General features: G+C 38.1%; 1 protein-coding gene across 33 annotated transcripts in view; it reads left to right on the top strand.

Moving 5' to 3' along the window:
* Window positions 1-26,730, top strand: part of LOC126183349 (twitchin) — a 521,808-nt gene that overhangs the window by 374,335 nt on the left and 120,743 nt on the right. For all 33 annotated transcript variants that reach the window (XM_049925263.1, XM_049925234.1, XM_049925262.1 and 30 more), the window contains 6 exons: window positions 10,926-11,048; window positions 15,961-16,542; window positions 17,275-17,415; window positions 19,088-19,252; window positions 19,673-19,808; window positions 21,170-21,336. In XM_049925263.1, the coding sequence (XP_049781220.1) occupies window positions 10,926-11,048; window positions 15,961-16,542; window positions 17,275-17,415; window positions 19,088-19,252; window positions 19,673-19,808; window positions 21,170-21,336 (1,314 nt within the window). The remainder of the gene's footprint in view (window positions 1-10,925; window positions 11,049-15,960; window positions 16,543-17,274; window positions 17,416-19,087; window positions 19,253-19,672; window positions 19,809-21,169; window positions 21,337-26,730) is intronic.

Below are 26,730 nucleotides of genomic sequence, written 5' to 3'. Positions count from 1 at the left end.
TGGAATCAATTGCTATGGATGTTGATGACAAGGGCTGCCATTGAATATTTCATATTGTAACACTATACAGATTAGATATGACACACTGCAGCAAATCATCCACCAGTTAAAGCTGCACAACAATGATTATTCAGTAACCATGCTATACATAATGACCTCCTCACTAGAGGGGTACATGATCCAATGCCACGCACAAGTTGATGTACTCACCAGACATCACATGGTACTGAAATTAACATCGACTTAGTAACATTGCCACTGGAACGTCAGAGTAAGGGAAAAGGTCAAGTGGACTGATGAGTCACTATATATGCAGGTATACACCATTGGCAGGATAAAAGCATATTGAAGACCTCTCATGTGAAAGCTATGTACATGAGATGGATTTATACCTCTGATGTGTCTGCTGTTGTTTCTCATTCGAAGAAAATACAGCAATATACTATGCGATCACATGTATTAATTTGTTTGCCTTTGAGACACCACAAAACAGTTCGTCACTCTGTCACTGCTGAATTGTATCAGAATGGTTCAAGGAGTACTCTACAGACATTAGGCTGCCATCACTCATGAGTAATTATGTTATCATTTAATTGCTGTAGTAAAGAAAAAGTGCTTCTGCCAGGGAGGTGAATGGAATAGTTTGAGCTGTTGCTTGATGGGGAAGTCACATTCAGTATTATTGCTGCATTCATGAGTAATTATGTTATTGTTTAATTGCTATTCCTATTGAGGATATTTGGGATATCATAAGTGAGCTGTGAGCAATTAGTCCTTGACTCTGGACAGTGATTGAGTAATCATACATCATGATCTTCCAACAATGGGTTGGGTCCCTAGTGGAGGTCATAGTACAAGACATCACAGCCACCATTATTAGGGCAAGGTGGTACTATGAATTATAGGTAGGTGTGTAATGATCATGAGCATACTGTACACCAGATGACCGCAATAAGTTCACTTTTCGGCTTCTTGCAACAATTGAAGTATTATCCACCACACACTATTAAATATTTATTAGGTTGGTGCATAAGTTCATAGTGTTTTAGTTTTGCATGTTGATATTCTGGTTGCTATGTTTTCATTTATTGATAATAATATTTTATTTGTAATTCACTGTTGCTATGTGAGTTTACATATTGGCATTTTGTCATTTGGAGTTAGTGAGTGGAGCTGTAGACACTAGAAAATGAAGTGCCAAGTGGAGAAATCAGATACTTCTGTTTGAGTTCAGTAGAGGAGTGACAGCAGTGGAGGCAACCAGAAACATTTGTGCTCTGCATGAGAATAATGCCATTAGATGGAGTATGGCAACTTTCCACTTCCAGGAAGACCATCAGCGTGTGATGAAGATCATTTAAACACATTAATCCATAATGATGCATGTCAGTAAACTCAAGAACTGGCAAATGTGATGAACTGTTATCATTCCACCATTGTGCAACATTTGCATGCAATGAGTGAGGTTCAAAAATCGGGTGTATGGATACAACGTGCTCAATTCCAAAGTCACAAAAATCTGTGGATGGCCATAAATGCATCTCTGCTTTCTCATCATCAATTGGCTCATGAATAACACTGACCATTCCTATCCTGTATTAGTTGTGGTGATCAGAAATGGTCTTTATGCTAATATAAGAAAAAAGAAATCTTTAAGCCCAAACAAAACAGCAGCTCACCATACAAAGATCTGTGTGCATCCACGAAAGATAATGTTATGCATTTGGTGGAACAGCAGCAGTGCGGTGTACTATGAATTGCTTCCCTGAGGTGTAGCAGTCACTGCTGACATTTATTGTCAACAACTGAGATGTCTTGCAGACATAGTCTGAGAACTGTGACAAAGAAGACTGTGTGATATGATTCTACTCCGTGATAATGTCTGCCTGCATTCTACTACACTGACAAAAAACACTACACAGGAGTTAGATTGGGAAGTCATTCCACACCTACTATATTCACCTGCAGCCTCAGATTTTCACCTTTTCAACTCTCTGTCAAACAGCCTTCAAGGAACTTCCTTTCTGGATGAGAATGCGCTCTGAACATGACTGGACAAGTTCTTCACCTCAGAACAACTTGATTTCTACAGTTGCAGAATTAAAAAGTTACCATAGCATTGGCAGACTGTTGTAATAGTGAAGGAGAATATATTGTTGATGACTAAATTCTGTGTTATACATATCTGCTGTGTTTATTAAACTTACGGAAAAATGCTGTGAACTTATGCACCAACCCAATATATAATGTTTCCCAACATAATAGCGTCATAACCTCACATGATAGCAAATGGCACAAAAATGTAATGTCTCATTGATCTAGTAAGTGCAGAATGAAGCTTCTAAGTGTTTTGAATAATATTAACACTGTTTGTGACCTATCATGGATTTCACATAAAATCATCTATGCCACAACAAAAAAATACTGACCCTTCATCAAGATAGATAGAGCACTTGAGGTACAAGTGTTTTCTGTAATCTAATTTGTGTACACAAACTGTCTTCTAGAGGGTTGGTTTAATCGAAAACAAGTAGTTACTTTTCTCTTTGAATTGAAAAGCAAAAACTAAGAAATCTTTATTGTGTTGAAAATAGTTTGTATTGCAATGGGGTCCCTATGAACAAAATTACCATGATGCCATGCGAAAGTCTGCACTTATGCTAAGCAACATATTTAGTCAATGGCACAGCCTATTGATAGAACGCATTTCTGTTTTAGCTCTTCTATTGGCATGATGCAGTATTCTGGTGTAGGGGTTTCACTGTATACAAGTGCTACAGGCATGTACTTGCAAACAAACAAAAAGTTCCAGATCAAATTTTCACTCTAGTGGAGTGTGCACTGATTTGAAACTTCCTAATGGATTAAAACTGTGTTCGGGATTGTGACTTGAACCAGCGAAATTTGCCCTCAGGACAAGTTCTACTGACTGAGCAATCTGGGAATGTCTCACAGTGCACCTCATAGCTTTACTTCTACCAGTACTTAATCTTCTACTTTATAAACTTAACAGAAGTTTTCCTGCATAAGTTTCAGGAGAAACACCCCTACAGCCTAGGGCATTGTCTCCAGAATGAATTTTCACTTTCAGTGGAGTGTGTGCTGTTTTGAAACTTCCTGGCAGATTAAAACTATGTGAGGGTCAGTTCTAGAATAGAACCTGGCTCCTTTGTCTTTCATGGGCAAGTGCTCTATCTATCTTGATGAAGTGTCAGTATTATTTTGTTGTGGCGTGAACTTATTATTCATTGATTTTAGCATGCCACAAGTTTTGAAAATTTGTTCAGCTGTACACAACCATACATACCATTTCAGTAGGTGCATATGATTTTGTCTTGACTTATAGTGATGCAAACATTATGTGGGTGTACATGAAAAGATGATGCAGTTTCAAAAGGAAATAAATAGGTCATTTTTTATCTTACATGAGTATGACTTGTACTGCCAGCTATGGTATGGTTTCTTATGTACTTCTAATAGTACACTTCTCTTGCTTATTGTATGGCCATTGACCTACTTTTTGGCATGATGTCACAGGTAGAAAGAGTTGGTTTATTCATTTATTTAGGTTTAGGTACCTCAGTCTGTGAGTATAGTGCATTATTATTTTTTAATGCTGCATAAAAGTACACTCATGTCCATAAGTTGAGGGATTTATTATAACCATAATTTGTTTGAATGTGCAGAACACTCCGCAGTTGTTGCATCCTGTTTCCTCAGTATCTGCCAGGACAGCCTCTTCAACATGTGGAATGTGTCCTCCATGAATACACACTGAGTGCTAAGGTGATCCTGCCCATCCTTTTCTGCCACTTCCACAAGGGGTACTATTATTCACTGTAGAGTACAGTATTATGCCACAGCAGTCGGCTTCATAAGGGTTATGTGTACTTCAGGATCATACACTCCCCCAGAACAAAGTAGTTAATGAGAGATAAAAGGCATAAATATTGTGCTGATTATGTAAACAACCACTCTGTGATTAAAATTTGTGGAACAGACAACTATGAAATATGTCATTACCTGCAAACTTCTGAAAATTATCAAAAATGTACCTTTATTCATGTAGATATATCACCCCAATAATGGAGAATGATTGTTTAATCAAGGATACTACTGCCAAAATCATACAAATCACAAATGTGGATTACAACTATTACTATAGTATGAAATACTAAAAAACAATCAATACTGGCATATCAAAAGACACACATCAGTTTTTACAGTGAATAAAAAAGATTCCTTAAGCTGGTGACTTGAAGTGAGCGAGGAATCCTAGTATGCCAAAATGAACTAGAGGTATATATTGCAAGCTTAAAATGATACAAGCTGTTATTGGCATAGGCACTGTCACATAAAATGAAAAGGTATGAGCATTTCATGGAGATGCAATGACACCTAGTCAAAAAACCTCTCCATTCTGAAAAAATAACTTGAACACTCTAAAACCTCATTCTTTCACAATGTTTGATGAAATGTGCTGCTAATAATTATAATAAACTTCCCTGTAGGAGACTCTGTTCATCAGATCTTGCAGTATATGATTTCTTAATGTGGGTATTTGTTAAAGACATACCTTATATACCAGAATACCCTACATCAACCCAACAGTTTCAGAACATGTTAAAGCATATAGTGCAGGAGTTTACAGTGTACCTTCTGCACAACCTTTTGTATGAGATTTATTATTATGCAAAATTATGTCATGTGACACAGGGCGCACTCTTTCAGTGTTTGCAAGTTTGTAGATCATACATCAGAGAACTGGGCAGTTTCCATTACAAATCATGTTCACTGTAATCGTGGAACAGAAAAATACATATTTTATTATCTCATAACCATCCCATTTTTTGTGTATTCAGTGCACTGCTTTAAACATATACTGGAAATTAATTGAGAGTTTTATAATGTTGGTCTGTTGTTTCTAGGGGATATTTTATATTTTCATTGTGAGCACATCAGAATTACAGGTAATCATAATTTGCACAGACATTGTGTTAGCCACTGGCAGTAGCTTTAAAATGCCTTAGGCTGAGCGACCCTGTCATAATAATAACTTACCTACATGTATATTTGGTTCTCTGCAAAATTGGAGAAGTCTCACTCCATTCCTGACCTGACATCGGCTAGATACAGGGCACCAGAAAGGAAGGCTGGAAATTAGTTAATACTGTATTTTTAAAATTTCGGTATCTAATTATCCCATAACATTTTCTACACTTCTATAGGTCAAATGATTGAGTGAATCAATAAATATACACATAAAAATACAAATACAAATTTACGTTCTTTGTGTTTTAATCATAGTACTTTAATAGTATATTTCATCTACTTCCCGTATTTTTTCTCAAATGCTGTTCAGCTGTAAGAATTTACTCAATCTTAGTTACACAAAGAGAACAATTGGGATACTATAACAAAGAAAAGTACACATACAAATTTAGATATTTTTTTTATATATGCTGTTAATACTAATTACATTTATTACTCTGGAAAGGGGGCCGGCCGGAGTGGCTGAGCGGTTCTAGGTGCTACAGTCTGAAACCACGCAACCGCTGTAGTCGCAGGTTCGAATCCTGCCTCGGGCATGGATGTGTGTGATGTCCTTAGGTTAGTTAGGTTTAAGTAGTTCTAAGTTCTAGGGGACTGATGACCTCAGAAGTTAAGTCCCATAGTGCTCAGAGCCATTTGAACCATCTGGGAAATGGGACAAATTGTGGGTCAGCAGCACAATAAAACTGATGTGTTTTATTAGATTTATTGGTGACTCAGTGTTTATTTGCATGAATGATACATTTATAATAGTTGATTATAGGGTAATAAAATTTGTATGTAACCAGTATGTCACATATTGTCAGTTAACAATTTAAAGTCTACATCTACATCTATGTGATTACTCTGCTATTCACAATAAAGTGCCTGGCAGAGGGTTCAGTGAACCACCTTCAAGCTGTCCCTCTACCATTCTACTCTCAAATGGCATGCGGGATAATTGAGTGCTTAAATTTTTCTGTGCGAGCCCTGATTTCTCTTATTTTACCATTCTTCCTATGAACACTATGTGATCAAAAGTATCTGGACACCTGGCTAAAATGACTTAGAAGTTCGTGGTGCCCTCCATCAGTAATGCTGGAATTCAATATGGTGTTGGCCCACCCTTAGCCTTGATGACAGCTTCCACTCTCCCAGGCATATGTTCACTTAGGTACTGGAAGGTTTCTTGGGGAATGGCAGCCCATTCTTCACGGAGTGCCCCATTCTGTTCTCTCACAATGTCTAATGACTACTGTGTTGCTGATATGGAGTACCTGGCAGTAGGTGGCAGCACAATGCACCTAATATGAAAAACGTATGTTTTTGGGGGTGTGTAGATACTTTTGATGACATAGTGTAGGTGGGTGCCAACAGAATGTTTTTGCAATCGGAGGAGAAAACTGGTGATTGAAATTTCATGAGAAGATCCCGTCGTAATGAAAAACACCTTTGTTTTAATGATTGCCACTCGAATTCAAGTATCATGTCTGTGGCACTATCTCCCCTATTTTGCGACAATACAAAATGAGCTGCTGCTCTTTCAACTTTTTCGATGTCATCTGTCAGTCCTGATGCGGTTCCCACACCATACAGCAATACTACAGAATAGGGTGGACAAGTGTGGTGTAAGCAGTCTCTCTAGTAAACCTGTTGCACCTTCTAATTGTTTTGCCAATGAATCGTAGTCTTTGGTTTGCTCTACACACAACATTATCTATGTGATCGTTAGAATTTAGGTTATTTGTAATTGTAATCCCTAAGTATTTACTTGAATTTACAGCCTTCAGATTTGTGTGACTTAGCACATAATCAAAATCTAGCTGATTTCTTTTAGTACTCATATGAAGAACTTCCCACTTTTCTTTATTCAGGGTCAATTGCCACTTTTCGCACCATATTATCTAAAACATTTTGCGATTCATTTTGGTCATCTGATGACTTTAGAAGATGGTAAATGACAGCATCATCTGCAAACAATATAAGAGGGCTACTCAGATTGTCTCCTATGTCGTTAATATATATCAGGAACAATGGAGGGCCTATAACATTTCCTTGGGGAATGCTGGATATTATTTCTGTTTTACTTGATGACTTTCCATCTATTACTACAAACTGTGACCTTTCTGACAGGAAATCATTAATCCAGTCACACAACTGAGGCGATATTCCATAGGCATGCAGTTTCGTTAGAAGACGCTTGTGAGGAATGGTGTCGAAAGCGTTCTAGAAATATAAAAATATGGAATCAATTTGACATCCCCTGTCGATAACACTCATTACTTCATGAGTATAAAGAGCTAGTTGTGTTTCACAAGAATGATATTTTGTGAATCCATACTGACTATGTGTCAATAAATTGTTTTCTTTGAGGTACTTCATAATGTTCAAACACAGTATATTTTCCAAAACCCTACTACAAATCAATGTTAATGATATGGGCTTGTAATACAGCAGATTACAACTACTTCCCTTTTCGGGTATTGGTGTGACTTGAGCAATTTTCCAGTATTTAGGTATGGATCTTTTAGTGAGCCAGCAGTTGTATATAATTGCTAAATACGGAGCTAATGCATCAGTGTACTCTGAAATGAACCTAACTGGTATACTGTCTGGACCAGAGGCCTTGCCTGTATTAAGTGATTTAAGCTGCTTTGCTCCACCGAGGATATCTACTTCTATGTTTTTCATCTTGGCAGTTGTACTTGATTGGAATTCAGGAATATTTACTTCATCTTCTTTGGTGGAGGAGTTTCAGAAAACCATGTATAGTAACCCTGCTTTAGTGGTTCTGTCATCAGTGACTTCACTGCTGTTATCGCACAGTGAAGGTACTGATTGTGTCTTGGCACTGGTGTGCTTTATGTATGACCAGAATCTCTTTGGGTTTTCTGCCAGATTCCGAGAGTGAATTTCATTGTGGAAACTATTAAAAGCAACTCGCATTGAAGTATGTGCTATATTTTGAACCGCTGCAAAACTTTGCCAATCTTGGGGATTTTGCGTTCTTTTAAATTTAGCATGCTTTTTTCGTTGCTTCTGCAACAGTGGTCTGACCCATTTTGTACACCATGGAGGATCAGTACCATCACTTATTAATTTATGTGGTATATGTCTCTCAATTGCTGTTGATACACTCTCTCTCTGAAATCATTCCACATCTTTTCTGTGCTTACATGATTGGATTAGAAGGAGTGATGACTGTCTCTTAAAAAGGTGTTAAGAGCATTTTTATCAGCTTGCCTTGCATTTCTTTTTGTTGGTTGTAGGTGTTACGATATTCAGCCTAGCAGCAACTGCCTTGTGGTCGCTAATCCCTGTATTCGCCACAATACTCCCTACTCATCCAGGATTATTTGTTGCTAAGAGGTCAAGTATGCTTTTGCAACCATTTATGCTTCGAGTGTGCTCATGATCTTAATTGTACAAAATAATTTCCTGAGAAAGCATTCAGTACAATTTCAGATGACATTTTATGCCTGCCGCCAGCTTTAAATGTATAATTTTTCCAGCATATCGAGGGTATATTGAAGTCACCACTGACTGTAATTTTATGAGTATATATGTGTAACTGAAATGAGACTCAAGTTTTCCTTGAACTGTTCAGAAAATATATTCTCAGAGTCGGAGGGTTGGTAAAACGATCCAATTAATAGTTTAGTCTGATTGTCAAGTGTAGCGTCTACACATACTATTTCCCAGGAACTATCTACCTCAATTTCACTACAAAGTAAACTACTTCTGACAGCAATCCACCACCAGCTGTATTTAATCTATCCTTTCTGAACACTGTTAGATCATTTGAAAAAATTTTCACTGACCTTATTTCCAGCTTTAGCCAGCTTTCTGTACCTATAACTATTTGAGCTTCAATGCTTTCTGTTAGCACTTGGAGCTCTGGTTCTTTTTCATCACAGCTACAATAATTTACAACTATAAGACCGATCATTTCTACAACTACATTAATGTGTTTTAGCTGCCCTCTTTTAGACGGATAAGCTTTCTGTGGTTTCCCGAGACCCTCTAAGCTAAAGGACTTCCCAGTCCCTTCCACACAGCCCCCACTACCTGTGTAGCCACTTCCTGTGTGTAGTGGACTCCTGACCTATTGAGTGGAACCCAGAAACCCACCACCCGATGGCACTAAAGGAATCTGCAGCCTACACGGTCACAGAACAGCTTGTGCCTCTGATTCAGACCCTCCACTTGGCTCTGCACTAAACGACCACAGTCTGTTCTATTGATGATGGTGCAGATGGTGAGCTCCACCTTAATCTCGCAAGCAAGACTGGCAGTCTTCACCATTTCAGCTAGCTGCTCAAAACCAGAGAGAATCTCCTCCGATCCAAAGCAACACACATCATTGTTACCAACATGAGCCACCACAGTTGGCTGCAGCTGCACCCTGTACTCTTCATGGCGTCGGGAAGCACCCTTTGCACATCTAGAATGACTCCCCCCGGTATGCACATGGACTGCACACTGGCTTCCTTCCCCTCCTTGGCAGCCATGCTCCTAAGGGGCTGCATTACATGCCTAATGTTGGATCTCCCAACTACCAGCAAACCCACCCTCTGTGAATGCCGAGACCTTGTGGACTGAGAATCTTCCTCTGGAACAGGGTACCGTATTTACTCAAATCTAAGCCGCACTTTTTTTCCGGTTTTTGTAATCCAAAAACCTGCCTGCGGCTTAGAGTCGAGTGCAAACTGCAAAGTAAGTGGAAGTTCTGAAAAATTTTGTAGGTGCTGCCACAACTAACTTCTGCCGTTGAATTATGTAGCGCTACACAGGCATGCTTTGCAGGTACAAAAGCCTGTATGATACAAGGTTTGATACAAGGGTCGATAACAACGATGGTACTGTATGCTACACTGTTATTAGAATAAAAGGTTGTGCCTAGTAAGCACTCAAACACACAAAAATAAACTAGTAACTACACATTTATCTGTAAATAAGTCACTTCTGTTGGAAGCTCATAAAAATATATAACAAACGAATGGTGTACTTGCCTTATTAGCAGCAGGAACTCAAGGTGCTCTCTAAACTGACGGTCTATCCAACATACATTATAAAAATGAAAAAAAAGAAGCTTAGCAGTACTAATGATGTGCACATTTACAGTTCACTTCAACTGGGTATCACACCAGAAACAGTTGATTAATTCTGAAACATTTGGTACATGAGAGAACATGACGAAACAAAGGAGCATATAGTATATGTACTAACACTTGTAAGAATTTACAAGAGTTAGGTTGACATCAAGCAAGGGGTGGGCTGTGGTGAAGGGTGGGGGGTGTAGATTTAAAATTCCTTTGGGAGCAGTGACCTCATTATAATTATAGCCTATAAAAGTGGATGATTGGTGCTCCACAAAATTGGAGAAGGACCATACCAATCACTACCTAGTGTTGGCTGGATAAAGGGCACTAGACAGGCATGATGAAATTTTTACTCATTGATGGACTAAATTCTTACTCAAGAAGAATTAGAAACCCTATTTGTCTGATATTCAGCAATACTAAAAAAATCTAATCCCATATACAATAGCGAAAAACTACCTGGGATGATTTGGATTGTTGAATAGGAAAGTTAATTTTTGTCTTTTGTTTGTTAGCAATACAGCTAGATTTTCAGTTTTAGTGAAGTTATGGCTGCTTCAGAGATAATGGTCAAATGTTACTGTCTTTTAATTCATTTATATTAATGCTATATGCTGTACCTGTGGAATAATTATTATGTTGATCTAAATACCATTAGCAAACTAAAACTTGTGATTAAAAATTTTAGTTCAAAGGACAAGGAATACAACCTCTTGAAAACCTCACAAGCATTATAATTCAATGTTATTAGTATTCACAATTGATTTTAAAATTGTCATTTTACATTTGTAGCTATGGAGGTCACTGGATTAACACCTGGGAAGGAATATAAATTCCGTGTAGCTGCTGTGAATTCAGAAGGTGAATCAGAACCATTGGTAGCTACAGAGACCATTGTGGCTAAAAATCCGTTTGGTAAGTATTTGCATTAATACTAGGCTGTTGAAAATATATTGTTATTTTTAATTGATCATTACAGCCTTCAGATTTTTCCAATGATTAAGTTTATTGCCTTTATACTCTTAATTTTTCTCAAAATGAAAGGAGCTACAAAGACACTAACATATGTGAGAGTTGCAACACTAAGAAATATACTTGTGTTAAGATGCATAATAAAACCCATATGATCATACTATCACATATCTATTTCTTTTAAAGCTGATTCATTGACTCAGTTAGCTGTATCATTGATCTTTGTGGTCAAGCAAGAAAAGCATTGCTGGATCTACATGTACATCACATCTCTGAAATCACTTTATCACTGGTATTTTGTTTTGTATTCACTCCTAGTTTGGTTTCATTTTGCCTGTATTTTTTTGATTTTTCAGTATTGATTAACACTAGAGTATACAGAATTTGTGTATTTTTTAAATTGTTGTTGATATAAAGTGTTAAATTTAATTCTCTGTTCCTATTTGTTCATGGTTATATAGCTTCTGGATTATTTACAAGTAGGTTTGTGATATTAAACTGAGGTAATTTGTTCCAGTAAGCTGTATTCAGTATTTTCCTCTATATGCTGTATTATGCCACCTGTTTAAATGGAATCAGACTTTTTAGCTTGATAGTATTACAGAAACTGTAAAAAAACATGCACCATCACAAACAAGGTTTGATATAGTGAAAGTGGTGAAGGCTGCCTTTCTTTTAAATAACTGAAAATATGACTCTCACTAACTTCAGTAGAAATTTACTGTAGCTACTGACAATCTGTATTTTGTTATTATTATTATTATTATTATTAGATTTATTTGTCCTTGCATCATTATGTTTAATAGTATGGTACAAGTCACCTGATGAAGACGCAATGTAGAAATGTTTGTACATAAAACACACGTCTCTGGTAGATGCGTAGATTAATCATATTTGTTGTTGTTGTTGTTGTTGTTGTAGTCTTCAGTCCTGAGACTGGTTTGATGCAGCTCTCCATGGTACCCTATCCTGTGCAAGCTTCTTCATCTCCCAGTACTTACTGCAACCCACATCCTTCTGAATCTGCTTAGTGTATTCATCTCTTGATCTCCCACTATGATTTTTACCCTCCACGAGGCCCTCCAATGCTAAATTTGTGATCCCTTGATGCCTCAGAATATGTCCTACTAACTGGTCCCTTCTTTTTGTCAAGTTGTGCCACATACTCCTCTTCTCCCCAATTCTGTTCAATACTTCATCATTAGTTATGTGATCTACACATCTAATCTTCAGCATTCTTCTGTAGCACCACATTTCGAATGCTTCTATTCTCTTCTTGTCCAAACTATTTATCGTCCATGTTCCACTTCCATACATGGCTACACTCCATACAAATACTTTCAGAAACGACTTCCTGACACTTAAATCTATACTCGATGTTAACAAATTTCTCTTCTTCAGAAACGCTTTCCTTGCCATTGCCAGTCTACATTTTATATCTTCTCTACTTTGACCATCCTCAGTTATTTTGCTCCCCAAATAGCAAAACTCCTTTACTACTTTAAGTGTCTCATTTCATAATCTAATTCTTTCAGCATCACCCGACTTAATTCGACTACATTCCATTATCCTTGTTTTGCTTTTGTTGATGTTCATCTTATATCCTCCTTTCAAGACACTGTCCATTCCGTTCAACTGCTCCTCCAAGTCCTTTGTTGTCTCTGGTAGAATTACAATGACATCGGCGAACCTCAAAGTTTTTATTTCTTCTCCATGGATTTTAATACCTATTCCGAATTTTTCTTTTGTTTCCTTTACTGTGTGCTCAATATACAGATTGAATAACATCGGGGAGAGGCTACAACCCTGTCTCAATCCCTTCCCAACCACTGCTTCCCTTTCATGCCCCTCGACTCTTATAACTGCCATCTGGTTTTTGTACAAATTGTAAATAGCCTTTCGCTCCCTGTATTTTACCCCTGCCACCTTTAGAATTTGAAAGAGAGTATTCCAGTCAACATTGTCAAAAGCTTTCTCTAAGTCCACAAATGCTAGAAATGTGGGTTTGCCTTTCCTTAATCTTTCTTCTAGGATAAGTTGTAAGGTCAGTATTGCCTCACGTGTTCCAGTATTTCTACGGAATCCAAACTGATCTTCCCTGACGTCAGCTTCTACCAGTTTTTCCATTCGTCTGTAAAGAATTTGCGTTAGTATTTTGCAGCTGTGACTTATAAACTGATAATTCGGTAATTTTCACATCTGTCAACACCTGCTTTCTGTGGGATTGGAATTATTATATTCTTCTTGAAGTCTGAGGGTATTTCGCCTGTCTCATACATCTTGCTCACCAGATGGTAGAGTTTTGTCAGGACTGGCTTTCCCAAGGCCGTCAGTAGTTCTAATGGAATGTTGTCTACTCCCGGAGCCTTGTTTCGACTCAGGTCTTTCAGTGCTCTGTCGAACTCTTCACGCAGTATCGTATCTCCCATTTCATCTTCATCTACATCCTCTTCCATTTCCATAATATTGTCCTCAAGTACATCACTGTTGTATAGACCCTCTATATACTCCTTCCACCTTTCTCCTTTCCCTTCTTTCCTTAGAACTGGGTTTCCATCTGAGCTCTTTATATTTATACAAGTGGCTCTCTTCTCTCCAAAGGTCTCTTTAATTTTCCTGTAGGCAGTATCTATCTTACTCCTAGTGAGATAAGCCTCTACATGCTTACTTTTGTCCTCTAACCATCCCTGCTTAGCCATTTTGCACTTCCTGTTGATCCCATTTTTGAGACGTCTGTATTCCTTTTTGCCTGTTTCATTTAGTGAATTTTTATATTTTCTCCTTTCGTCAATTAAGTTCAATATTTCTTCTGTTACCCAGGGAGTTCTACTAGCCCTTGTCTTTTTACCTACTTGAGCCTCTGCTGCCTTCACTATTTCATTCCTCAAAGCTACCCATTCTTCTTCTTCTACTGTACTTCTTTCCCCCATTCCTGTCAATTGTTCCCTTATGCTCTCCCTGAAACTCTGTACAACCTCTGGTTCTTTCAGTCTATCCAGGTCCCATCTTCTTAAATTCCCACCTTTTTGCAGTTTCTTCAGTTTTAATCTACAGTTCATAACCAATAGATTGTGGTCAGAGTCCACATCGGCCCCTGGAAATGTCTTACAATTTAAAACCTGGTTCCTAAATCTCTGTCTTACCATTATATAATCTATCTGATACCTTCTAGTATCTCCAGGATTCTTTTATGTATACAACCTTCTTTCATGATTCTTGAACCAAGTGTTTGCTATGATTAAGTTATGCTCTGTGCAAAACTGTACCATGCGGCTTCCTCTTTAATTTCTTACCCCCAATCCATATTCACCTACTATGTTTCCTTCTCTCCCTTTTCCTACTCTCGAATTCCAGTCACACATGACTATTAAATTTTCGTCTCCCTTCACTACCTGAATAATTTCTTTTATCTCATCATACATTTCTTCAATTTCTTCATCATCTGCAGAGCTAGTTGGCATATAAACTTGTACTACTGTAGTAAGCGTGGGCTTCATGTCTATCTTGGCCACAATAATGCGTTCACTATGCTGTTTGTAGTAGCTTACGCGCATTCCTATTTTCCTATTCATTATTAAACCTACTCCTGCATTATCCCTATTTGATTTTGTGTTTATAACCCTGTATTCACCTGACCAAAAGTCTTGTTCCTCCTGCCACCGAACTTCACTAATTCCCACTATATCTAACTTTAACCTATCCATTTCCCTTTTTAAATTTTCTAATCTACCTGCCCGGTTAAGGGATCTGACATTCCACGCTCTGATCCGCAGAATGCCAGTTTTCTTTTTCCTGATAATGAGGTCCTCTTGAGTAGTCCCCTCCCAGAGATCCAAATAGGGGACTATTTTACCTCCGGAATATTTTACCCAAGAGGACGCCATCATCATTTATCCATACAGTAAAGCTGCATGCCCTCGGGAAAAATTACGGCCATAGTTTCCCCTTGCTTTCAGCTGTTCGCAGTACCAGCACAGCAAGGCCATTTTGGTTAATGTTGCAAGGCCAGGTCAGTCAATAATCCAGACTGTTGCCCCTGCAACTACTGAAAAGGCTGCTGCCCCTCTTCAGGAACCACACGTTTGTCTGGCCTCTCAACAGATACCCCTCCGTTGTGGTTGCACCTACGGTACGGCCATCTGTATCGCTGAGGCACGCAAACTTCCCCACCAATGGCAAGGTCCATGGTTCATATTACATATGTTATTATCTCCCAGCAGCACAATAGTGTGTGTGCCCTCTCCCTCTCGCTCCTTGCCTTGGTATGGGAATATTGATTTGCTATTTAGGAGCCATGGAATGTTTATTAAATAGATCATTACATAGAAAGCTTTAAGTGATTTGATCTTCACAATAAAAATAAAGTAAATAGGTACTAAGAGTCTTACAACAGGAAAATTATCCTAACACAGTCTTTTGTAGGTGGTGTTTTCCCTCTTGCATTTGCATAGGCAAGAAGTCTACAACACACTGTATCCTGCAAAAATGGCATATCATCATTAAGGATATTCCTGAAGTTCTTCTGTTACTTCACAAGAATGCCACAAATCCATGAAATGTTACCTTATGTTCTCCAACAGTCTTGCCAGGTTGTTGATTGACGTCATTCAGTTTACATCATGAAGAAAAGTTCTCTTGTAATCACATGTTCTTGTAGAGAAAACTTTCAAATGATCAAAATTTCACTCATATCTTTGGGTGTTTTCTGTCTTTTTCTACAGTACATTAAACTTGGAAAAGAATATGTGTGTTAATCTATCACATGTACATCTCAGAATTCTACAAAAGTAATGCTTCAGTGGCACTAAAATTGTTATTTCACTTATTTACTCACTTCTTCTTTGTTGTTTTACAGATGAACCTGGAAAACCTGGTGATCTAAAAGCTACAGACTGGGACAAAGACCATGTTGATCTGAAATGGACACCACCAAAGGAGGATGGAGGCTCACCTATCACTGGCTATGTTGTAGAGAAGAAAGACAAGTATGGACAGTGGGAGAAAGCTCTGGAGGTTCCAGCAGGACAGACAACTGCCACTGTGCCTGACCTAATTGAGGGACAGCCGTATGAGTTCAGGGTTCGTGCTGTAAATGCTGCTGGACCAGGTGAACCTAGTGATGCCACACCAACAATTATTGCCAAGCCACGTAATCTTGCTCCAAAAATAGATCGAACAAATCTGATAGAAGTAAGAATCAAAGCAGGTCAAAACTTTGGATTTGATGTCAAAGTTAGTGGAGAACCTCCGCCAACAACAAAATGGCTGTTACAAGGAAAAGAAGTGAGACCATCAGACAGAATTAAAGTTCAGCATGCAGAATATAATACAAAAATTAATGTGAGAATGGCAACAAGAGCTGAGTCAGGAAAGTATAAAATTGTGGCAGAGAACATTAATGGGCGTGATGAAGCAGAAGTAAATGTAATTGTTTTAGGTAAGATCAGATAAAAGTAAGGATTATCAAAATGTTCATACTATGTCTAATTAGTGGGATGTGAAGTAATTTAAAAATTTCATGCTACGTATAATGGCTATTTTGGCAAACAGAAACAATGAAATAAATGGGAAAACTTAATAATAAATTCTGTCGACTTTCTTTATAGCATTTTTGCTATGGCAGTGGTCACTTCAAAGTCACAGCTATAAAGACAGTAGACAGATTTTACTATGAAGTTTTGTATCCTAATAGTTTAATTTTATGTGATAATGTTGAATGTTTGTAGACAAATGAAATAACAGAACTAGGGCACACATTCCTGCGTACCATCTCCTTAATAGCAGTAATACCAAAAATCTTTTAAGCCTCATGCATAACAGTAATGACCAAGATGCAATATGTATTTTATGAGCTATTCACATATAATTTTCACCTTCTTGGATACTCCAATGATCATAGCAGATCTGTGTGTTGGGTCTGTGTCCATTATAAGAGTTCATGCAGTTTATGTTGCTGTGTGACAAACATTAGTAGGGCAGGAGGGTAGGGGGAGGATTGGCAGAGTATATATACAAAAAAGTATTATTTAATTTAAAAATAAAACCAGTAACCTTATGACAAACTTCTTTGTTCCTAATAACATGGGTCACATAAAAGTGTTTGTTGTCACTTGTCACTCAGCAGTGTTGTGATTGAATATTGTTGATGTGATATTTACTTGTATTTTAGACAAACCAAGCCCACCTGGTGGTCCACTGAAGGTATCCGACATTCATGCAGAGGGTTGCAAGTTAGCCTGGAACCCACCAGCAGATGATGGCGGTCAGCCTGTTGAAAAATATGTTGTTGAAAAGATGGACGAAGCTTCAGGTAAAGTATTAACAACTACAAATATTCAGTATATAAATTGTGAAATATGCACCATGTAGTGTGGTTTACATTGGTACTTTAACTTGTAAGAGGGGCAGTCAAATGAAAGCAAGACATATTGAAAAAAGTAAGTAAACTGGTTATTATCTCAGAAGTAATTGCCGTAACTGTTAACAGATTATCCCACTGTGAGATAAGACAGTCAACGCCTTCATGGAAAAACACTTTTGGTTGCCGGCAGAACCATGATTGTACCCAGGTGTGCACCTCTGTGTCCAAAGTAAGTTGATGGCAGTGAATGTCTTTCTTCAGGACTCCAAAATATGGAGGATTGTGTGGAGGATGTGTAAGGGCTTCCCAGCAAAACTTGTGCAGTATAGTTGAAACAACCTTGGAAGCTAGTGGACGGGCCCGTATGTTGCCAAAGTTGTTTTAACTATGCTGCAGAAGTCCTTACATATCCTCCATACAGTCCTGATCTCCCCCTTGCAGTTTCCCTATTTTTTGAGCCCTAAAGAAAGACATTCATTGCCATCGATTTGCTTTGGACAAAGATGAGAGTACCTGGGTACAATCGTGGTCCCATAGGCAGCCGCAAACATTTTTCCTTGAAGGCACTGACTGTCTTGTCTCACAATGGGTTCATGTGTTAACAAATATGGCAATTACCTTTAAAATAATAAACAGTTTTCTTACTTTTTTCCACCTGTCTTGTTCTCAGTTGACTGACCTTGTACTCCATTAATGTGTAAGCTTCTGCAGACCATATTACTACTTCCCAGAACTCACTTCATTTCAAACATTTATGTTTGTAATTTGTACCTTGCTTGCTGTGTTTGTTTGTTATGGACATGTTTTACAAGGGACTTGCGTTTGGGAAGACAAAGGTTCAAATTCTCATTTAGCCATCCAGATTTAGGTTTTCCATAATTTCTCTAAACTGACTATGGCAAATGGTGCGATAGTTCCTTTGTAAAGGGCATGACTGATTCCCTTCCCCATCTTTTTCTTATCTGAGATTGTGCTCCATCTCTGATGAGCTCATTGACATTGGGACATTAAACACTAATCCTCCTGCTTTTTTCTCAATGAAATAGGCAGGTTCAGATATTTGTTGGCATAATTATAGTCTCTCCATTATGATCCTCTGGCCAAGTTGACCCCAAACTTTGAAATGGCATGCGTCATTGAAGTAACTACACTGTCAGTTGGGTAAGCAATGCATTCAACATGCAAGTTGCCAAAGTGGCGTAAACTCAAAAGACTTGCACCATGCCTGGTCTACCTGACAGGAGGCCCTAGCCAGATGACATTTCCATTTCCAGTAAGCAATGCAAGTAATCTTAACTAGTTACAGATGCATTAACATTGGAAGAATATAATGTTCTTATTCATGGATTTCCCCAAGATGCTGTTGTGGTTCCTATATTCTTGGCGTTATCTTATTAAATAAAATAATTAACGTACTTGATCACTATATAATGGATGTAGCATGAATGAAAATTTTGGTTAAAATGATAGTTTGGTCAGTACTTTAAAAAGATTAAATGAATTTGCTCTGATTTTAATCCACTTGAGCTAAATTTCTGACTGCCTATATGTAAACCCAAAAGAAACTAGTATATTTTAAACTATTTTACTGCCTTTATTAACTTTGCATTTGGAATTCCAGGAAGGTGGGTACCTGCAGGAGAAACAGAGGGTCCTCAGACATCTCTAGAGGTTGATGGGCTCACTCCAGGACACAAATATAAATTCAGAGTCCGTGCTGTCAACAAGCAAGGAAAATCAGAACCATTAACAACAGCACAAGCAATTGAGGCAAAGAATCCATTTGGTTAGTTATCTACCATTGTTCTGCTGTATTAAGTTGTTTTTCAGTTTCATTAATGTCATTTTGTTGAAAGTAAAAATTATGCGTAGAATTCAAAGATGCTGCAGTCATAGTTCAGTTTTCAAAGTACAGGACTATTGCAGAGATAAATTACTGCACTGCAAAGTTTTGGGTTCAACATTTGCAATAATTTGAATTTTTTATGAATGTTCATACAATCCATTCACAGGATGAGTGTGCAGTGTTTTATAATGTAGGTCTGTGAATTTTTCATTCAGTGTAGCACCATTTTTGAATATGAAGAGGTCAGTAATTATTATATTTCATACACACAGCTAAAATCGTGCTTTACCACTAATTTGTGAGTAAATTTGATGATTAGGTTTCATGGCACCTAAAAATTTTTGTGTTTGTGTTTTACAGATGAACCAAGTCAGCCAGGAACTCCAGAAATTACAGATTATGATAAAGATTTTGTTGAGCTGAAATGGTCAAAGCCAGAAAAAGATGGAGGGTCACCCATTACTGGCTACATAATTGAAAAGAAGGACAAATATAGGTAAAGTGCTTTCTATAACTTTAACTGTCGTCAGCTAATAAAATTGCATGTATGTAAACTGGATTAGTGTGTCAAATACAGTACATTGAAACAACTGAATTTTTTATGAAGTTGCTATACAAAACATGAAATTATGCATGCACCCAACTGAGATTGCTACATGGATTTCTAAAGATTGAGATTACATTTTTTTATGGTGTGTTAACAATGTTAGTTTTGTATGTACAGCTAATGTAAATCACCTGACAGGACTTCATATGGACATTAAAACATAATTTTGGATGTTATTTGGGAATCAAGGAGTTACCAATCTTTACAGATTATCATCACAAGCACTATTTTCACTTATGCCTCTCTATTAGATACCATGAAAACATGTGGGGCTTAGCACAGAACACTGGACTACAGTCCAGTAATTTCTGTCTAAATTTAGAACTGATTTAAATATTATTTCTTATGATTTTCATAAATAAAAATATGAAAGTTACCATAGGCTAACATTCTGAGACCTTTGTCTTCATGATCAGCAAACACTTAAGGAACAGAAACTGCTAAATTTAAGCATCAGAAAAAATTCTCGCCAAAACTTACTATGCATGTGATCTATATAATATGAGAAGCGAATTAACTGCACACACACACACACACACACACACACACACACACACACACACTCTCTCTCTCTCTCTCTCTCTCTCTCTCTCTCTCTCTCTCTCTCTCTCTCTATATATATATATATATATATATATATATATATATATATATATATATAGAGAGAGAGAGAGAGAGAGAGAGAGAGAGAGAGAGACGATGTGACTTACCAAATGAAAGTGCTGGCAGGTCGACAGACACACAAACGAACGCAAACATACACACAAAATTCAAGCTTTCGCAACAAACTGTCGCCTCATCAGGAAAGAGGGCCTTCCCTCTTATGCATGGAGCATTCTTTTATATATATATATATATATATATATATATATATATATATATATATAAGAATGCTCCATGCATAACATTATTGTGAAACTGTGTATTGTTGAAAACCAGTTGATTAAAGTCTGAAATAAATCATACATGTCTGTCCAGCAGTAGTAAAGGAATACTATGATCCACATTTAATTGTGATCTTTTTGTAGGTACTTTATTATAGTTCACTAAAACTGAGAACAGTGTCAGATTTTTACCATTTTGCCTCAGCCAGCTCTGTTAAATATTCCAGGCAAACTATTTAAAGTTTTCTATCAGTTTCACACACTTCCTCATTTGCTAAAAATTGTTACTGCAAGAAAACAACAATTTTTTTGGCATCCAAGACACTGCTGCAAAAACTATAATGATGCAATATTTTTCTGTTATAGTCCAAACTGGGAGAAATGCGCTGAGGTGGAAGGTGATGTTACAACAGGCAAGGTTCCAGATCTTATTGAGGGCAACCAATATGAATTTAGAATTCGTGCAGTTAACAAAGCAGGGCCTAGTGAACCTAGTGCACCAACAAAACCACACACAGCACGACCAAAGAACTGTAAGTGTGTTATTAAATACAACAAATTAGTGAACTTTTTTTTAGATCAAAGGTCAGAATTCAGAACTAATGTTCTCATATTTTTATCATCTGCATATTATAGTACGTATCGTAAAGTGGCTGCAATTGATTTGATCAGTTAGCTATTTCTGTCTGTCAATTTGCTTATTATTCTTATTTCCATCCATTAACTCTTCTTTGTTTCCCATATATTAGTAAAGTGAAATGCTTACAATAGGAATTTGTGTGTTCATGTTTACCAACATATGAATTAGTCATGAAGTAACCTGTTCTGTACAATCTGTGAATATTTATTTTCAATGGTAAAATGTTCTGCAGGATCAGTATGTGAATGTTTATTTACAATGCTGAAATATTATTTACTTGTGATTTGATATACATGAACAAGGGAAGAGCGTGGAAGATGCAGCATCATACAATTAAGAGACAGTGATATGAGAATAGCCTGTGATAAAATAATTTTTGGAAAGATGACACACTTGCTACAATGTTATTGGCAAAGTTTTGATGTCCCATCCTGCCACCTTCTTGTGAAATTTGAAAAATTTGTCTGATAAAAACATTTTCACATGAAAATATGAAGAAATGCTGACAACTTTTCTCAGTGGCTTGAAAGAAGAAGAAAAAGTAGAAGCAGAAGACGAGTAAAGGTGTAGCAAACTTCATACATGTGGAGAAAAAAAACACACTGCCTGACCAACACAGCTCTCCAGCGCCACACCTATCACCACAAGCAACTGCTACCTGATAGTTGATGTTTTTGGGATACCATTGAAAGAGGCTTTGATCAAAATGAAACCTCTGGTACAGCAAATTGTGCACAAATATGAATGCAAGTATGTGAACCTGCACAAGAAGCTTAAGACCCGCACTAGTACAGAAGTCTCTGTTACAATTTTGGTTAATTGCTAATGAGCAAAATAGTGTATTAAGTTTACCTGAGTATGCCTAATAACTATAGAATGGCCATAAAGATGTTAATGCATAAACAACTACTGTGCTACACACATACTTTGGCACTGACAAAGCTGCTGAAATTGTTCCTTAATAGCTTCTCATTTTTTATGGAACCAAACAATGTATGACAGAAACTGGAAGGGCTTGGTATCACCACACACAATGTGGCACAAGGATGGGCATGCTACCACTACTGTTGCTTTTGGTTGCACTAGACAAACTGGAAGACCATAAGGAGATCATATTGGGGATTTATATTTTTACTGGCCAAGTGACTCTCAAAAAATTCCAAGCTGAACAGAACGCAACAAACTGCTCAGGTTGCAAGCTATCAGGCACTTAGCACAACATTGTACCAGGGTGAAGCATTCTGTAAAATGTACTGCCAGTCATCACAAGTGTGCCAACTGCCACCAGGTGCATGAATTTAGTTACAAAAAATGTGAACCCTTCAAGAACATTTCCCAGTAGCAGTCGCATCATTGTGCCATGTTGATGCATTCTGTGAAATGTGTTGACAGTCATCACAAGTGTGCTAACTACCACCAGGTGCACAACTTCAGTTACAAAAAATGTGACTCCTTCAAGAACATTTCCAAGTATCAGTGCACTCAGTCACTGAAGGCAATAAAACTGGAACTGATATGAGCTATGGTGTAGAAGCTTCTCCAGACACCAAGGAGTCACATGTATGGATGAGTCTGCATCCTGCACAGTCTAATCTGACACAAGACCTACCAATAGCTACCCACCAACAGGCAGTATGACATATGCTCTTCACAGACAAGGAAAAAAAAAATTAAAAAAAAAATCAACTGGCGTCTCAGATGATGCCTTGAGTGGTAGAGACAGCCAACAAATATACATCACAAGCATTACCTCAAGAATCTCATAGTTTTAGTTCCAAAAGACTGATGCCACATTGGTCAGCAATTTGATACCCACACTGATCCACTTTGGAGGAACTCTGAGACAAAACAACACACTGTAAAATACAATCAAACAGTTTATTTGGACCTCCTGCAGCAACAAGTTACAGCTGCATTATAGACAGCCGTGGAGGCTATATACAGAACCCCAGCATAGCAGCCGGATGGGTTGATGATCTGCATGTGAAAAGCAAACAGTGTTCATATTGAATATGGAGAGTTTAGGCAGTTTCTCCACAGTGACATTATTGATGTGTGCCTGGTGTGTGAGGCATACTTAAGATCAGGCAGCAAGATGCTAGCTGTAAATTATAACTGTTATTGCACTGACCCACTTACTGCACAACATGGCAAAGCACATTTGTGACACCACCACATTCATCTCATTGCACTAGAGAGGTGGAACCATTAAGTGTCACTGTGAGGACATCCTAAAAGTGAATTACATATGTTGGCATATATCATCCATCTGTTGTCCTACTCGAACCAGTTGACTTCTCTAATTAAATTGCCTCCATTGAAAGAAGTTCATCGTTAGTGATTTCAGTGCAAAACATGGAGATTAGAACTCCAAAATGGCAGACACAAGTAGCAGTTGCCTACTCAGGGCTGCTAAGGGGCACAACACCATAGCACTTGAATTTTAGACCCAACCATCCATTCAAAAAAGAGGTGCCTGAGGAAATTGATGTTACTATCATTACAAGGTTACCACAGCACATCTATGCAATAATGCCTGATGCCCTCTCTTCTGATTACATGCCAATGATTTTCAGAGTCCACTTGCATCACATACCACAACTAAATTTCCATATCGACCTGCAGGATGCTAACTGGAAAGCAGTTGGGAAAGGGCTGCAATCCACACCACAACCACTAAATTTTAGGGCAGAGAAAGCACTACTTACCCAATGGAGATTACAATGTGCACAACAGAAGCAATATCCTTCTGATTGTTGGCACATGTTACCAGCAGATTTGAGGGACTTCAGCTGTTCACTTGCATAATAACATGGAACACCTACAGCCATCCTTTTGATGTTATTTATTATGTGGTGATTTCAATACACCATCTTCAGGCCTTAACAGGCACTGAAGGGGTTAACACCAATCGTACACATGATTCCATCAGTGGCCAAGTGGTTGGAGACATCATTGTCACAGTCTATGGAAACCGGTTCATAGATGGTAGCCACTGATGGAATCGTGACACAACTTGAACTCCCTCAGTGTTAGTTATGGACTGAAGATGGTGTAGTGGATCACCAAAACTGGTAGCCATATAATAAATAACATGAAAAGGACAGCGGTAGGTGTTCTATTTTGTTATGCTTATAACATCGTCTTGGCTGTCTTCATTGGTTGGCAACCTGCAGGTTCTCCATTGGCGGCGATGTCCGAAGTGCTGCTGACAGCACCCACAGGAATTTTCAGTGTGCTGGCTCTGGCATTATTGATAACCTACAATACTTCAATCTTAATCAACCTGCAAACCATCTCGTTTATGGAAACCCAGTGCAATGAAGTGGAACTTTAGGTACCTCATTGCCACATTGGACTGTTGGTTAACTTGTCACCAGCATGTACAGAAACTACAGTACCTCTACCTACTGTGGAGCCTAGCATCAACATTACAAAACCTCTTAGCATCATTCTATACAAGTTGCTGTTCTTGCCATGGAATGTAATGCTGTAGTGTTGGGGAAATCCGTGAACTCACACATCCAGTTAACAAAGCATCTCCAGAATTCTAAGTGTGAGTGGCATGCCACCTGACACGAAACTTGCATGAAGTGCAGTTTCAATAAACCAGAGCCATGCTCACTCTCAGGAAGAATTTTTAGGAGATTGTAAGATTCCTTTATGACTCAACCTAGTAGCACCAGAACTGTTATATCTCAAGCACTTGGAGACAAAATCCATCCTAGCAACATCACAAGAATGGCTAGATGTGCTGATGGGATAGTCAGCAACAGAAAAATGAAGTGGTTAAAGTGATTATAACGAAAGATGACCAGACATAAGGCATAACTCAGACTAAATAAATTGAGGAAACAATCTGGATAGTTGCAGACTTTAATAAAATCAGGGCACACAGCACACCCTGCAATTATTCCACACACTACACATTTTAAAACTCCTTTGTGACTGTTTAGTTTATGTACTTCTATAAGGGATCAATTTCTTGCACTCATCTTACCTGGTTGTGGAACTATTATCAAAATTATCAACTTTGTTTGTTGGTTGTAATTTTTATCAAGAAATGTAGTCTCCACTATCATAAACAGAGTAGTATTCCACAGTAAAGTGCTTTAAAGCACAGAATTTTATATTACTGGCATAGACAGTTTTTTCCATGCCATGTGTTTTAATGTTACCTCCAGAGAAGTAACAGCTTAATCCACTTCTGTGTTACTTGCTTCTACCATATCATATTTCCCTCTTTTGCCACTTCTGTTTTTAGTGTGCCTCTTATGTCTGTAGGTTAACAGAGTCATCTCACTGAGAGCATCACTAGTTAGTATGATCAGTTATTAACAATATTACTACAATTTTATTTTTGTCTTTCTTTGCCCAAGGTTTACAGGTATCAATATTTGATACAACATGAAAATAATGTTTTTAGATAATTCTTTTTTTTTATATTTAAGTATTTCAATGCCATATGCCATTCACGAAATTTTTGCAATGTATCATAGTGCATTGATTGCAATGTTTTAAAGATGAGGACACTATTTATAGAGTGTCACTTTTGCCTGAAGACATTGCATTACCCATACAAAATCTATTCATTGTGTAAATAGAAACCAATTGGATTTTGAATAATAGTTACAGAAGGGTCATGAATGGCTTACATTATATTTTATATGACAAAAAGCTTTTGTCTTTTTTTAAAGGGGAAACTTTATTGACACATTCCTGGGGTCAGATACATCACATGATCACACTGACAGAACCACAGGCACATAGACACAGGCAACAGAGCATGCACAATGTCGGCACTAGTACAGTGTATATCCACCTTTCGCAGCAATGCAGGCTGCTATTCTCCCATGGAGACAATCGTAGAGATGCTGGATGTAGTCCTGTGGAACGGCTTGCTATGCCATTTCCACCTGGCGCCTCAGTTGGACCAGCGTTCGTGCTGGACGTGCAGACCGCGTGAGACGACGCTTCATCCAGTCCCAAACATGCTCAATGGGGGACAGATCCGGAGATCTTGCTGGCCAGGGTAGTTGACTTACACCTTCTAGAGCACGTTGGGTGGCACGGGATACATGCGGACGTGCATTGTCCTGTTGGAACAGCAAGTTCCCTTGCTGGTCTAGGAATGGTAGAACGATGGGTTCGATGACGGTTTGGATGTACCGTGCACTATTCAGTGTCCCCTCGACGATCACCAGTGGTGTACGGCCAGTGTAGGAGATCGCTCCCCACACCATGATGCCGGGTGTTGGCCCTGTGTGCCTCGGTCGTATGCAGTCCT

The sequence above is a fragment of the Schistocerca cancellata genome, chromosome 4, assembly GCF_023864275.1.
Source record: "Schistocerca cancellata isolate TAMUIC-IGC-003103 chromosome 4, iqSchCanc2.1, whole genome shotgun sequence".
Taxonomy (NCBI): domain Eukaryota; kingdom Metazoa; phylum Arthropoda; class Insecta; order Orthoptera; family Acrididae; genus Schistocerca; species Schistocerca cancellata.
This window is presented reverse-complemented; position numbering and strand designations above follow the sequence as displayed.